This window comes from Melospiza georgiana, chromosome 3 (assembly GCF_028018845.1).
Source record: "Melospiza georgiana isolate bMelGeo1 chromosome 3, bMelGeo1.pri, whole genome shotgun sequence".
Classification (NCBI taxonomy): Eukaryota; Metazoa; Chordata; class Aves; order Passeriformes; family Passerellidae; genus Melospiza; species Melospiza georgiana.
The window spans coordinates 28,340,205-28,354,287 of record NC_080432.1 but is presented as its reverse complement, the minus strand read 5'-3'; the positions used below and the strand labels follow the sequence as shown (position 1 = coordinate 28,354,287).

At 40.1% G+C, this 14,083-nt stretch overlaps 1 protein-coding gene across 1 annotated transcript; it reads left to right on the top strand.

The window, feature by feature from the left end:
* The first annotated feature begins 27 nt into the window (after positions 1–27).
* On the top strand, positions 28–6,693 carry DNAAF10 (dynein axonemal assembly factor 10). Its single transcript, XM_058021241.1, has 8 exons — positions 28–261; positions 1,296–1,396; positions 2,477–2,607; positions 3,072–3,173; positions 3,926–4,041; positions 4,380–4,514; positions 5,391–5,488; positions 6,217–6,693. Exons 1-8 carry the CDS (start codon positions 70–72, stop codon positions 6,422–6,424), a joined length of 1,083 nt encoding a protein of 360 aa, XP_057877224.1. The 5' UTR covers positions 28–69; the 3' UTR covers positions 6,425–6,693.
* The last annotated feature ends 7,390 nt before the right edge of the window (positions 6,694–14,083 follow it).

The following is a 14,083-nucleotide window of genomic DNA, read 5'->3' as shown; positions in this document are numbered from 1 at the left end:
GCTCTCGCCGGAAGGGGCCGCCGGGCGCTTCCGCCGCGGCCGCCGGGGCCGGGGAAGGAGCGGTGCGGGATGTCGGCGGTGCTGGGTCTGGAGCGGCCGCAGGTGGTGTCGCACGTCCAGCAGGCGCTGAGCTACACCGTGTTCGATTGCAAGTGGGTGCCCCGCAGCGCCCGCCTGATGTGCCTGGGCAGCGCCGCCCGCGGCACCGGCATCATCCAGCTGTACGAGCTGCACGGAGCCCGTCTGGAGGTGCTGCGGGAGGTGAGCACGGTCCCTCGGGAACAGCTGCCGGGACGTTTGTCCAGAGCCCGGGGATAAAAGACAGGAGCTGATTTACGTGTTAAATGTGCTGATTCACTGATACCCTGTCGTTTCTTGATAAGAAACGCTCACCACAATTCCCTGAAAGGTTGTAGCCGGGTGGGAGTCTCTCTTTTCCCAGGCAACTGCTGACAGAACTTAAGCTGCTGAGGTTTCGATTTGACATTAGGAGGAATTTCCTCACAGAAAGGGTGATTAGACGTTGAAATGGGCTGCCCAGGGAGGTGATGGAGTCACCGTCCCTGGAGATGTTTAAGGGAAGACTGGATTTGGCACTCAGTGCCATGGTTTAGTTGACAACGTAGTGGCCGGTCACAGGTTGGACTCGACTATCTCAGAGGTCTTTTTCAACCTAACTGAGGCTGTGATTCTGCGATTTTGTTCACTGCTGTGTTTTGTAGGTTGTTTTCATGTGTTGTGTTATGGGTTTCTGGTTTTCTGGTTTCTGCCTGTCTGCCTGTGTTTAGCTTTTTTGGGAGTGTTTTTTCGTTTGTTTGGTTGCTTTTTTTTTTTTGTTTTTTTTTTTTTTTTTGTTTTTTTTTTTTGTTTTTGTTTTGTTTTTTTTTTTTTGCTGGGGTTTGAGGTTGGTTGGTTGGGTTTTGGGGTTTTTTTGGCTGGTTGGTTGGTTTTTTGCTTTTTTGTTTGGTTGGTTTTTTTCTCTCAGATTGACCTCTGAGTGTTCACTTCTTCTGAGACATAGCAGTTCCTCAGGTGCATAAGGCCCCACTAGGCCACAAGCAGAGTGTTTTGAGTGTTTTCTTCCAGACCAGTAACCTCGGCCCTCTGCTTTTCTGTGCACAAGGATGAAACTCAAAGTGCAGCTTGCCTTCAATAACATTTTGGTAGTATTTTGCACCAAATATCCCATGTGTGTTTTGCTGACCCTTGCCCCTGTGCACTCTTTAGAACTGTGTGGCCTACGGGTGTGTTTGCCTTTTCCATGTGCTGACACAGACATTTCCTTTCTTTAAAAGATCGAAAAGCCCAAGCCTATAAAATGTGGAACTTTTGGTGCTACATCTCTGCAGCAAAGATACTTAGCGACAGGAGATTTCGATGGAAACCTTAACATATGGTAAGCATTTTCTGGAAGCATTTTTACTTGATATTTTCCATGTCTGTCTGAACAGAGGTTTCTGTTTGTGGATTTTGCATGAGATGCTCTCCATGCTGCCCATGTGTGGTTGGGACCTAGTGCAGGCTTCGCTGGCTATTGTATTTGGACCATGCCTGTTTTGTAGAAACAACACAGAATTCTGCACCGTGTTTAATTCAGTGCTGCTTCACTCCCATCTTCTGTGTGCAGCTACAAAAACCTGTTAAAGTTCTGTGAGGTTATCCTCTGATAAAGGCTTTTGAATGGATGCATAAGTACAAACAAGAGGTTGTGTTCAACCTAAATTTCATGTCTAGATTAAATAAATATTTTTAATCTTGACATTTCAAATATTTCCTCTATGTCCCTGAATTATTGGTGTAATTAATGTCTAGGTAAATTTATGGTCAAATAAAGTAGGAGTGTCAAAAGGGGATTTTTTTATTATCATTATTATATTGCCCTGTGTCAAGGAGCTACTGGTTCTTGTTGGAATAGCAAGAATTACATGGACAGCTACTAGTTGAAATGTAAAATAAAATTCTGAAGGATTCTCAAAGAATGGGAATTGGTGGGAAAGAATCATGAAACTCATGCCTAGATACAATAGTCACCTATTATTACTGAAGTTAGCAGTAATAATGGTCACCTATTATTACTGAAGTTAGCAGTAGTCAGAGCTAGGTGGGGATCAATGAATCAAATTATTTTATGCACCTACTGAAAGTAAAGACACTTGTAGTATCTTGATCTGTAGTGTGATTCATTTTTGAGCCCAGCGTGTAAAACTGGTCCTGAGTGGTTGCTGTGGTGAATCTCACAACTGCCTTTACAAACAGGGAGGTTCAGAACAGAGCCAAATCTTTTGGAGCAGTCCAAAACAGTAGCCAAAGAAGGAATCAAACAAAGACTCATGGTTCTTAGTGGTGATATCCATATTTGTTCTCACCGTTAATCTGAGCTTTTATGATTTGTGCTCAAGTTTCCTTTCATTTTTATACAAATCCTGAGTGTCAAGGAAAAATGCCATGTTTTCTGTTCTTTTTCTTTCTTGCCTAGGAATTTAGAAGCTCCTGAAATACCAGTGTATTCTGTGAAAGGTCATAAGGAAATCATAAACAGTATAGATGGTGTAGGTGGCTTAGGAATTGGGGAAGGTGCACCAGAAATTGTGACTGGCAGTCGAGATGGTGAGTTAGTGAACTTTGCAAGTCTTCCCAGTTCATGTGAGCCTGCAAGCTCTTGATGGCAGGGCATAGTCTGCCATCTGAACTAGTTACAAGCTGTAGCAACTAGTTCTTTGTACACTGTCTTTTGAATCTTTCTTGGGACCCATTTTCTCTAATTCTTCTAGAAGCCACAGATAAGCAAAAGGTACTGTTGTCACTGGGCACGAGACAGAAGGAACACAAACCATAATAAATGCAAAATATCAGCCAGAGAAAATACATCTTTAACAAATGCTTTCACTCTGTTTCTGTGTAGTTCTGTGGTTCTTTCTTATGTCGACAAAACACAGTGCGGCTTGCTAGAGTTGAAAGAGTTGCTCCTGTCTTTTGAATGATTAGGATGAAAAGCAAAGGGCTTTCCTGGGAAGGTGAACACAGTATGACAATGTATTCCTAATACAAAATCTATTGTCTTTCTTTCCCAGGAACTGTGAAGGTGTGGGACCCAAGGCAGAAGGACACTCCTGTGGCTAATATGGAACCTGTACAGGGGGAGAGCAAAAGAGACTGCTGGACTGTGGCATTTGGTAATTGATCAGACTATGACCATTCCTCCCTCTCACATGACTGTGTTTTGATGATTGTCAATGTATTTCAGGATGTTATGGAATACTTTATTTTGTATGGATGTATAAGTAGCAGGTTTTACTTTTCTACACTTGAAAAATTATGTGTGGGTTTTTTTCTTCAAAATAAACCAGTTTTGTGGGTTTGTGATAGATGGGTTTTGGATTCATTCTCTAATCACTTTTGGTCACCGTTTGTAGTTGGACTTGATCATCTTGAAGGTCTTTTCCAACATAAATGATTAATGATTCTGTGGTTTCACAGGTAAGCTGTGCAAGCTTTATTTATATGCCTAGAAATGTAAAAATAGCGTATCTAGTTGTGTGGTCTGGAAGGAGTGTAAATGTTGCCATGTACAGGGAGCTCACCACTGTTGTGTAGCTGCAGCTACCAAGCATGAAGCAGTTAATTTAAGAGAAGTCCCTTGATTAATTAAGAGCAAATTAAAGAAAACAGCAATGCTTGATGTGAGCTCTGCATTTTTCTTTGGAGAGAGCAAAGTTGCTTGTGTCCTACACAAGATTTTTCTAGACCCTTCAGGTTTGAAAAGCATCCGGTTCAGGACATCTTAATATGCCAACAACTTGTTGTTGTTGTTGTTGTTGTTGTTGTTGTTGTATAAATGGAAGTTGAAACTGTAGGCCTGGAACTTCTGAAATTTACAGGCTAAAGAGGTTTTGTGTTTTCTGGTAAATTCTCTCTCTGTGTCCAGGTAATGCTTACAATCAAGAGGAACGTGTTGTATGTGCCGGATATGACAATGGGGACATTAAATTGTTTGACTTAAAAACCATGTCACTACGATGGGAGACCAACATTAAGAATGGGGTAAGGAAATCACAAAAGTGTTTTTCATTCCAGCTCCTATGTAGGATGGAAAAATCAAAAGGACTCTGTCTGTGTGAAACTTACCCAGAAGATGTTTCTGCTGAGATTGTACCAAGGAATAATTTTCTTTAGGTTCAGCATGTTGTACCCCTCTCATTCTTGATGAGGACATTTTTCAGTGGATTAATGTTTTCAGATCAACATGTTTATTTCCTGTTTGATGATGATATTATTGTGGAATTAAGCAATGATTAATACATATTTACAAATTTCAAAACACCCATTTTTTTTAACAGTGACTAAATTACAAGACTGAATTTATCTTGTTCTATATCCAGGTTTGCAGTGTGGAGTTTGACAGAAAAGATATAAATATGAATAAGCTGGTGGCCACATCGCTTGAGGGAAAATTCCATGTTTTTGATATGAGAACTCAGCATCCAACCAAAGGTTTTGCTTCTGTTTCAGAGAAGGTATGGGGAGACTGAGAATTTCTTAATAAGAGACAAACTTTCTAAATTCTAAATTACTACAGGTGTAGTACAAATATGTAAGAAATGCCCAGGTTACTTCATAATTTTTTTGTTTTGTTTTGTTTGGTTCATGTTGCTTTTTTGGGTGGGTTTTTTGTTTTGTTGGGCTTTTTTTTGTTCTGTTTTGGTTTGGTTTTTTGTGGATTTTTTTTGGGTTTTTTTGTGGTTTTTTTTTTTTGGTTTTGGGTTTTTATTTGGGTTTTTTTGTTTGTTTGGTTGTTTTTTTTAGTGAACAAGATCTGGTGGTAATTCAAGAAAAGGCGCTTTTATTGTGAAGTTCTTTAGGACTTCCTTTTTTTAGAAAAGGCTGAGTTTCAACTTAGTATCTCTTAGTATTTTCTATACTATCATTCAGAGCAGATAAGGTGTTGGAGGTACTTGATTCTGAATCAAAGAATTTTTTTGGAGAATAAAACAATAAATTTAACTTATTTATTTATAAATAATTTTGTAATAAAATGTGAAAATATAATTTGTTGTTCATTTAGCGCATTTAAGCTTTTCCTAGTGGACGTTTGCAGACAGATATACATTAAGTCAGAGGACGTGTTGGGTTTTTCCCGAAGTGGTTTCTGTTGCTATATGATCTTAGTTCCCTGACTGAGGTTTGAGTTGTTGACTGTGTTTTGTTTGCACAGTGTAATATAGTCCCTTCCAGTAATGATTTTAAGAGATATCATACAGTGAAATTAACCATCCACTATGGGAAGGCTGGCCTCTTTTCATACAGGTGATCTCTGTTTTAAGATTCTGTGTCCTTTCCAATGAAGTTCATCTCCAAATGACTTCTGTTCAATGCTGATTTCCTTTTGTTAGGCACAAAAATCTACAATTTGGCAGGTTCGGCACCTGCCACAGAACAGAGATATATTTATGACAAGTGGAGGATCTGGGAGCCTTCATCTCTGGAAATAGTAAGTGATCACTTCTCCAGCCCGGACTAAGAAATGAACCATTTAATGTTTTAAGAAAGAATCTTCCTGAAAATGATGAGTGGGGTCCGGCTTCCAACCTCATAATATGTGGTTAAAATTATTGCTTACAAATGCAGTAGAAAGGGTGATTTCAGTGTCAGTATGTGATCTGGAACCTTGAATTAATCCCTGAAAAAATGTTACAGCACAGGTGAATCTTGCCCTTGTTGTCTTCATGTAATGAAGATCTAATTATATCCTTGGTTAACAAGGTGAAAAATGGAAAAAAATGGGTTTCTTAAAATTCTAATATGGTATCAGTTACATCTGAGAAAAATATTGAAAGCCTTGACTTAACCATTCTTATATTTACATTTTCTTAGATTACATGGAAAAATAATTTAATAGTCCTAAATGCAATTAATTTGGTGCATTAAGTTTCAGAAGCATAGTTGTGATGAAAGTTTTCTGGCTGTGGTAAAAGCCAACCAATTAGAAAATGAAGATCTGTAGGATAGGGGTGTCAGGATTCAAAATTTACCACATCCTTTTTTCTTTCATGAAATGTCTACTAAAGTATGCAGTGTAGATATAGCTGGATATGATTATTCATTACTTTTAAGACATTTATTTGCCTTATCTGTAGAGCAGGAAATAAAGAGGATTATGATGTGTTTGTTTCAATACATTTCTAAGTAGCTGTTTTTGTTTAATTTTCTCATTGGCAGTGAGTACCCAGCCCAGCGCTCGAAGAAAGATTCAGAAGGATCTGAGATGGGGGTGGCAGGGTCTCTTAGTCTCTTGCAGAATGTGACTCTGTCAACACAGCCCATCTCTAGCCTGGACTGGAGCCCTGACAAAAAGGGACTTTGTGTCTGTGGGGCTTTTGACCAAACTGTGAGGGTGCTGATAGTTACAAAGCTTAACAAAATTTGACAAGAAAACTAGAATTTCTGATGAGAAAGCAATATAGTTTGCAGTCTGTAAATATGGGTGGGGGAGCCGTTCTATTTCTAATTTAATTTCTTCTTTAATAAAACTGGATTAAAGAAATAGAAGCCAGATTTTTCTATTGAAAGATCAGATACGTGCAATCAGAGTTGTTTGGCTGATTGTGCTGTCATGACTTGAAGTTCCCTGGGCACAAAATTTAACCTTCTAGAAATGTGAATTTACAATGAAAATAAAATGTGCCTTTGTGTTAACACAGCTCTGTACTTGTAGAGTTCACTTGGGTTTGTGTTCAGTTTATTCATATTGCAAATCTCTTCATGCTTGTTAAATGCTTTGGCTTTATTATATATAGTGTTGTCCATGTGCATTCATGCAGTGGGAACCACTACAGAAACTTGTTGTGTTACTGGATTTATTAATTAGAATGTTTGTTAAAGTGACTTAGGATTCTTTACTACAATGGAGAAATTATAACAAAGGCTAAAGTACTCAGGTTTAAAGGAGTAAAGTTTTTATTGAAGATCATACTGAAATTAAACTATCGAGTAAAATGCACTGTTTTATTATTTTAGTTGGGTTTCCTATTAAGTTTATATGTTCTGTTGCTTTTATATCTGTTTTCAACTTGATATTCTACAAATAAAATTGTGTAGTGTTTTCTTAATATGAACAAAGTATATTATTCAAACATCCAGAGATTTACAGAAGTAATGTATAGAAAAACCTAACAGGCTAATAGAACCTAAACTTTGTGGAATGGAGAAATCCTTCATGCCTCTGTAGCAGAGGGTGGGCAGGAGGAACATTACAGTAGACCATAAGCAAAGTGTGTCTGTGGAAGTCCTTGGTTTTAGTAGGTCACTGATACTCTCCTCTACAAACTTAGGTTCTTGTATTTCATATTTATCAAGGGCCAGCAGGGATGAAAACACAGGCAATGTAGGCTAAATATTTTGTGGAAGACAAAGATTTATGAGATTCATTTGTCTTCCCTAAGACTTGATGGTTTGCTTTTAAGTGTAATATTTAGTATCTGATTTTTTTGACCCAAGTAATCCTATCTCCTTTTGTGCGTGGTGTTATATTGAGAGCATATTCTGAAATTATTTCAAATGTTGCCCTTCTTAAGGTGCATTCCAGCAGGAGGGAACCATTACTCTGTACTCTTGGCTGCAGCTTTGGGGGTGTGGAATTCAAAGAATTCAAGTGCTTTGGGTCTAAAATGCACTGTTCAAAGACGGCTTCCATTAGCTTTGTGCTGTAAATAAAATATACTCACTGAAAGGTGTGAAAGGCTGTGGAAATAGGTAGAAGTAAGTTTTCTCTCTTTAACAGTAACTAAATCAACCACAGAGTGAGGGAAGAAAAAACTCTCAGTGTAGGTACCTGCAAGGGAAAACAAAATCTCCTGAGCATAGGACTGGGCTCTTGGTGCTATTTTTATGTACTTGTCCTGTAGCAAAAATGTCCCTTTTTTATTCAAACAATTCTGGGGAGATCTCCTAGTTGGATACAACTTAGAGCAAGAGCTATTAAACAACAATTCTTAAAGCTCCATAGGCCTCAAAAATCTGAAATGTATGTTATCTCTGTGCACTTAATTTTGAGATTCATTTTATTCCTTGTTTTGTAAATGAAGGAATGTGTTCCCCTCATGAGTAGAGGGGAACACATAGTTTCATGAAAACATGACAATTTGCATATAAGGAGGTTGCAAAAAACTGAGAGCTGGAGGAAAGCACAGATGGAAGGTGGTGTGTCCTTGTTCCTTAAAGGTAAGTGGCTGTACCTGTGTACCTGCAAAATGAAAGACAATTACTGTCTGGAGAGAAGAGCTGTTGCTTGTGCCTGTACTGTGCATCATCTCAGCAGATTGGATTTCTGCTTCTTCGAGGCTAAACCAGAAAAAGCTGCCTGTAGCAGCCCAGCCTGCTCTATTTATAGTCCTTCCCCTTCTTGCTGAAGTGTGGCACCTTGCCTCTGCAGCCTGCAGAGCTGAAGTGTGTTCTAAATAAAATCATAATGCATCTGAGATGTCATGCCCAGACCAAATGCTCTCTGACGCAGCTCCGAGGAGTGCTCTGGAAAACCCCTGCCTCGCCCAAGGCCAAGAAATGGAATGTGCTCCCAAATTTGGAGTGACTGCATTTAACAAGTGTATCTGCCTGGCAGCTCTCGCTTGTTTCCTGTGCAAACCACCCCTGTGTGCTCATGGAAGAAAAAATCTGTTTACAGGCATGACTGCAGCCCATGTACAGGGACATATTACACACTTTTGGGTTTGTGCTTTGTGGGTTTTTAATGAGATGCTGCCCAAATCCTCATCAATCAGGTTTGGGTCTTCTGTTTCACACCAGTATAGTTCTTTTGAATTTCACAATTTATACAGGTCCTTGGAGATTACAGCCCTCCAAGGTTTCCATGCATGGAGTCAGTATTTGCATACAATATATAGTTTTCATCACAAAAAAATAAAGGTAATTTACAGTTGAGGCATGACTTGGACCAAATTTTAAGCAATGTAAGGCAAGTTGTAACCCTGTATGGGAAGCTACAATGCTGTAGCTCTCATCTTTTCACAACCACTAATTCTGTTAGGGACATCATGGAATTGGTACAAAGAAGGAAGATTGGGAATTGCACAGAAAAAGAAAGAAAGAAAGACGTGCAGACACAGCTTGTCAATACAGTTAAATTCATCTTCTCCAAATTATTGCTTTCAAATAGATCTGATAGCAGAGAGGGATTTTTGGTTAAGCTGACTGATCTGTAAGAGGCTCGTGGCCTGCATTTTCAACTCTGTAATGAAGTTGTCTAAAGTTGGTATTGACAAAGCAGCAGGAAAATACACTGATTTACTGCTTTTTTACCCCATTATTAATCCTGCATTTTCTTGCTCGTGATGCTGTTACTGTTGAATTTTCAGTAGCATTCACTTTAAACAGAACTGCCACTCCTCAAAAATGTTCAGACCACAGTCTGTAGGTCTAGCATGTATTTAAAGCCTTTATACATGCCAAATATTGTGTAGTACCAAACTCAAATCCCAGTACATTGGGCAAGGGCAGCTGTTTACTCAGGGAGGAGCCAAGAGCTGCACTTGGAGTGCAGCACCAATCATGGCTGTGGGACTGCCTCTGGCAGTGCAGGTTCAGCCCAGAGGAAAGACCAGATGGGATTTCTGTGGATCTGGGCCAGAGCTATGTGGCGACTTGGTGATGGTGACCAGTTCTAGCCTTGGCTGTGACATGTTTCCATTCCTTCTGGCCTTTTTGGGAGCACCTGATTTCCACAGCACAGCTTGCCTTGGGAGTTGCACAACATTGACACACAGAGGACACTGGATTAATGTTTCCTGATGGCTGCAAGAGTATCCAGAGTCTCAAGGGCACTGAGTAGCTGCCCCACATTCTGGTCTCTTTCCTCCTCAGCCACCAATAAGACAATTGTCAAGAAATTTTTGCAGGATCCTGCAGGAAAGGTGATCACAGCAGGGCATCTCTTCCCAATAGTATTCTTCAGTATTACATTCTTACATGATCTGGGCCAACTGGCCCAGTACTTTGCTGGTGTGATTCAGGACTATAGCATGAGCAGGAGCTGCTTCTAATAGGCAATATGTGTGTGGCAGCCCTGCTTTGGAGACTAGCTCAATTTCACAGTATGGGCCCACATTTTATCAATCAGTCAGTCTCTGAGGCAAAGAGTGAGCCCACTGATGTTTAGCTTAGTACAACTACAACCTCTGGGACAGATTTCTCTTCAAAGAGTAATTTTCTCTCTTTCCAAGAGATCTCCCCTTCTCCTGCCTGTACTCCCCTGCCTCCGTGATCTTAGTTAAATCTTCTATCACCATCTCCATGTCTGGGGATTTGCAGAGGGAGCTGAGGTGCAAAACCATGTAAGGACACATGTAAGTTCCCTCTTCTGTTATGCCTAGCAGTAAAAATAGCCTGTGCAGAATGTATGGGTTGAGGTTCCCTTCCCAGAACAATGTCTCTTCCCACTCTTCTCAATGTGCAGGCGGCCATCCAAGGCTGACACTCTCTGCTTCACACCCTGACCTCCTTCTGGAGTAGCTATGTATGTTAAGGAGTGTTTTGATTTTCTAGAGCCTAATGATGGTGACAGAAAGGTTGAGCCTTTATAGGTGAAAAACAGGGGGGTACGCCAACAAGTCAGATAACTTGGTGGAAATCTGTTAAAGATCATCCATTCAGGGTGAAGAGGCAGATGAAAGACTCTATACGCAGCTGAGCATTTCACAATTGCTAGTCCTTGTTCTTGTGGGGGACTTCAACTTAACAGATGTCTTCTAGAAATATAGCAGAGAGAAAATAGTTGAGAAGGTTCCTGAAGTGTGCAGCTCAACAAAGAGTGTTGGCTAGACCTTGGGAAAAAAAGAGAGTTTATGACCTGTGGAAGAAGGGGCAGGAAACTCAGGAGGACAAGAACATCGTGAAGTTTTATGGTGGGAGAAAATTAGAAGGGCCAAAGCCCAAATGTAACTTTACCTGTCAACTACCACACAATAAAAAAAATCCTTCTTAAATAAATTAGCAACAAATGGAGGGCTAAGGAGAATCTCCATCCTTTATTGGATGCCAGAGGAAACACAGTGACAAAGGATGAAAGTAAAGGCTGAGGTACTTATTGCCTTGTTTGCCTCAGTCCTGAGTAGAAGACCACAAGTCTTACAAGAAGCAGCTGAAGGAGCTGGGGTTGTCTAGCCCCAACTCTGGAGAAAAGAAGGCCCAAGGGAGACCTTATTGCTCTGAAAGGAGATTGTAGCCAGATGAGGGTTTGGATATTCTAGGTAACAAGCAACAGGATAGGGAAATGGCCTCAGCTTGTGCCAGGAAAGATTCAGAGTCGATATTTGGAAAACTTTCTTTGCTGTGGTGAAGACATGGTAATCAAGCTTTGGAAAAGCCTGCCCAGGGAAATGGTGAAGTCACCATCCCTAGTGGTATTTAAAAGGACCATGTAGATGTGGCACTTAGAGACATGGTTTAGTGGTGGGCTTGGCAGTCCTGGGTTAACTTGATGACCTTTCCTAAGGATTCCTTTCTAAACAGTGGTATGATTATATGGTTCTTCAGAATGACAGTGAAGCTGAATATTCTTCATCACTATGAAAAGTCCATCAGCAGCATGAATAAGCACAAGCAAGCTCTCCTAGGTTGCTTGTGATTTTAAGGTTATGAAACATTGAAAACATTCTGAAGTGAGAGGACGTGTGGGTTGCAGAAGAGCAGTAAAAACCCACAGAACTGCACAGCAATTGAGACATGATGGGACCTTTTCATGTGACCGTGGATCAGAAATAGTAGCTCAGCCTGTTCACCAGATTACATTGTAGCAGTTGCTCCCTATTAGATTGACTGTTACAGCTTTGCAGCTGAAACTAGCCTTTCCTTCAAGTAAATTTCTGGTTAACTCTATAAGTCCCAGTTGCTTTTGGAGTGTCTACTTACAGTAAAACTCACCACTGGCAAAATTCAGGTAGATGCAGCTAATGAAACCAGTTCAGTTGCCTCCCATGCTAAACCTTTCATTTTTAGGTCATCAGTCTTCCTGCAGAGATGACAGAAACTCTCCTTCTTTCTAGCGCAGCTCAACCAGGCAGGACTTTCTGGCCTGTTCAGCAGACGTGAGGGACAGTCACTCCTGCCTTGCAGAAGACTGTGATAGCAGAGGCCTGTGGCATCTTTATATCCAGCAGTGTTTTCCCTTCCTCCCACATCCTGCTGTTGCAGAGTGCATAAGGAACATAGCAGCAGCCACACTGGTTTAGGCCAAAGATTTCTATCCTGCTTCTTCAGGGGGTATGTGCAGATAAATATTAAATAAATATTAAAAAACACTTTAAAATGACAACTACAATTTGGGTCCTAAGTTTAATTTACTCCTAAAGTTGTCTTAGGCTTTCTGCTAAAAGAGAGTATAAAATACATGATTTAAAATACATGATTTTATTGGATTTAGGCACAAAAGCTAACAAGTGAGACAGGTGGAATTCTAATGCATTTAAAAATAAACCTCAATTTCTAATACAATTTGCTTCCAATCTTAGTAAAAGAGAGATAGTGTAAAAAAATTACAGTTTTACATACTAATTGGAAGAAATGCAATCTTAGAATAGTATCAGAACAAATATTCTACACATGATAGATTGCTTTCAATTTATTTCTACAGTTTCCATATAGAAATGTATTGAAGCTAATATATATATATACATTCAGTAAATAAGCCTTTGTGTATAAAGTAACCTAGTACTTCACCACAACCTGTAATTTAATCTAGCTGGCATGAACACGAGCTCTTTTGATCTGTACCAACTAGCACTATCTTAGTGTAGATCTCATACTCCCTATCTGTTGTGCTAAAAACGCTGTAATTAGAGGGCTTAAGCTAGTCTTATTGAATTATATTATTTTTCCTCCCTAAACCAAAGATACATCAATCTCAGTTTCCTTCTTTCTGTGTACTTTTGCATCTGTATTCTGTATTTTGATTAGAAATCTTATGTTTTCAAAAGAGAAAAGAGTCTGTGTTCAGTAGGTTTAAAGCCATTCTAATTCAATCTGAATGCAGAAAAAAGGCACTTCCAGAGCATTTTAACTGAAAGGTGAGTCTAAGTTCACTTGGGCTCAGGCTGCCACACATGCTGCCCCTAAGTTCAGCAAAATGTAACAGAACATGGAAAATTTTGGAGGTTACATTTCTTTTCCACTGTGCTAATGTCACCACTATAGGATTTTTAGTTGCTGAAAATGTGGGTTAGCCTCAAGACTCTCTTCCCCTTCTCACCCCATCTAGCAAGTAAGAAAAACAAATCTGGCAACCAGATAGATACCTTGGTCTCTCTGGTCTCACCATGTGCATCGTAATAAATCACTGTAAAATCTCTAACTGTGCCATCCCTCCCTGCATACATCTGGTCTCAGCAGAATTCAGGCAGAGACAATTTCCCACAAACAGGGCATTGAGCCAGGTAGCTGCCTGTCACTGTCCTTTTAGGAATGTCTGTCTTCTGATTTACCAGAGGAAACATTGGGTACTCACCCTTCATCCACCAAGGAACAAGTGCACGTCAGGCGACACTGGCAAGCAGATGGATGTTTGTGCTTCAGTTTATTCCTGCTACACCCTCTGCCCACACTGGGATTGCAGATTTATTAGATTACACTGCAAATTCATTAGATTGCAAATTCATTAGATTACACTGCCAAGAAGTGGGCCTCACAATAACAAAATGTCTATTCCAAAAGACCCAAGGTGCCCTTCAGACACATGTGTACTAGACACATGAACATCTCCTGTTGGGATTTTAGCTGACTAGAGACTGGAAAAGTACAAAGCCGTGGCTAATTCTAAATCTTGCACCTGCAAAGATAACATGTCCTTGGGCCTAGCGGAGTATGATAAAGAAATAGACAGCGAGACGTGAGAAGTAGAGAACGTAGGCCCTAAGGAATGAGGAAGAGTTAATGGTATAGTTTAACCAATAGATTGCTTGGCTTACAGAATATTCATAAGTTATTATTTGCTGTATAAGTGTTTGATGCTTTCTTCAATAAACTGGACCTGTGATGAACCATCTGGTGTCCTGGTCTCCTTCCTTCGACAATCTCCCAA